This window comes from Populus euphratica, unplaced genomic scaffold, assembly GCF_000495115.2.
Source record: "Populus euphratica unplaced genomic scaffold, PopEup_1.0 scaffold144.1, whole genome shotgun sequence".
Taxonomy (NCBI): domain Eukaryota; kingdom Viridiplantae; phylum Streptophyta; class Magnoliopsida; order Malpighiales; family Salicaceae; genus Populus; species Populus euphratica.
Window position 1 is genome coordinate 23,007 of NW_011500010.1, and position 1,610 is coordinate 24,616.

Consider the following 1,610-nt stretch of genomic DNA (forward strand, 5'->3'; position numbering starts at 1 on the left):
AAGGTATCTCTCTAAAGCAAATTAAGTATAGGAATTAGAAAAAAGATGATATATAGAAGAATCACTTATGGGTGACCGTAATTATAAAGATCCTAGAATTAGACTAGGAAAAAAGAGTAGACAACAAAGCAAGCAGCAATAAAGAAATTTGAGTTGAGAAAAAACGATCGACAGTGACTCGGCAACCTCCACTAGCTGTAGACACTCAATTGTTACCTCTCTATCAAAAATACACAAATTTTGATTCCACGTTTCATTGACTGCCTTAAAGAAATCAAAAGCATAGAGCCCATCATCAATTGCATGAGAAGTAACACATCAAATTAAACTAAAACATTGAAGACTCAAAAAAAAGAAGAAATAATTACTTAAAGGCGGTATTACATGTGACCATTTTCTTCTATATATATATATATATGGCAACTCCTTACGAGCTGATACTCTATATATATATATATATATATATATATTTATATGGGTAATCTCCCTCATCTTCAGAGGCTTACATGGCAACTCGTTGCCAGCTGATACTTAACGACGTTGTCACCAACCATAATTCCATTAGTTCTGCTACCAAACTGAATATAAGCAGGACACCTAACATGCAAATTGTATTTCGCAGAAATAAAGGTTCCGACTTTGAATCGAACACGACCATCAATCTTGATCATCAGCATCACAAGTCCTGCACCTTGGTCTTGACTTAATGCAGCTGAATTGTACGGAGATACCGGCACGGAGTTACCGCAAATAAAAGGGGACCAAACAGTAATCTCTTTGTGTCCTTGGTAAGAAGTAGGTGTGGAAGTTTGTAGAGTTATTTGTTGGTCACGGTATGTGGCATAAATATCGAGTCTATCATAGTAGATTCCGACTCTATCATCCGGGTTGCGAGAGGATACGGTGACTTGGAAGTTGGAAGTGATGTAATTTGGATATGAAACGTTAAAGGCGTAAACTGTAGCATCTTGGAGGATGAATTTTGGTTTTGAAGGACGGAGGATGGCCCAAACTGAGAGGCTTCCGGTGAGGACAATGAGGAGGAAGGTTAGGATTCCAGCGTATAACGGGCGGAAGCGTTTATGGTGGTGGTGGTGGCCGCAGTCTTTGGATGTCGTGCAGTCTTTGGATGTCGTGCAGCCTTTGGATGTCATGTTGGAGGAGTTGGTGGTGGAGAAGTGGAGAGAAAGGGAGTAGCTTTGTGAGGAAGATTTTCTGAGGGAAGTGTGGAGTTATTAAGAGTTTGAGTGAGCGAGTGGGACAGAGGATTTTGGGGTTCTTTACTTTACGCGGGAGCTGCAGTGACGATGCCGTGCTATAAAGGCGTTGTGCTATGGCTGTGTATTAAGATCTTGTAATAAGATGTGAAATGGTTATCAGAGCTTTTTTACACGCCGTTTGTTTGTTAAAAAATAATTTATTTTAAAAAATTAAATTTTAAAAAAGTAACATTTTTTTAATATTTAATAATATAATAAAAAATAAATTAAAAAATATTTTTTAGGGTTTGGTTATGTCATGAAAAATGAGCTTCATTTTTCTCAAGTTTATTAAAATAATGAGAAACAAATCTTACAAATTAAAAAGTTGAATAAGAATAAAATTGAAAA

The 1,610-nt window shown here is 36.6% G+C and overlaps 1 protein-coding gene across 1 annotated transcript; it reads right to left on the reverse strand.

The window, feature by feature from the left end:
- Positions 1–299: 299 nt before the first annotated feature.
- Positions 300–1,323, reverse strand: LOC105141375 (protein YLS9-like). The gene is made up of 2 exons (XM_011048564.1): positions 1,144–1,323; positions 300–1,110 (listed from the first exon to the last, which is right to left on the reverse strand). The coding sequence occupies exons 1-2, from the start codon at positions 1,152–1,154 to the stop codon at positions 495–497; spliced, it is 627 nt and encodes a 208-aa protein (XP_011046866.1). The 5' UTR covers positions 1,155–1,323; the 3' UTR covers positions 300–494.
- Positions 1,324–1,610: the final 287 nt, after the last annotated feature.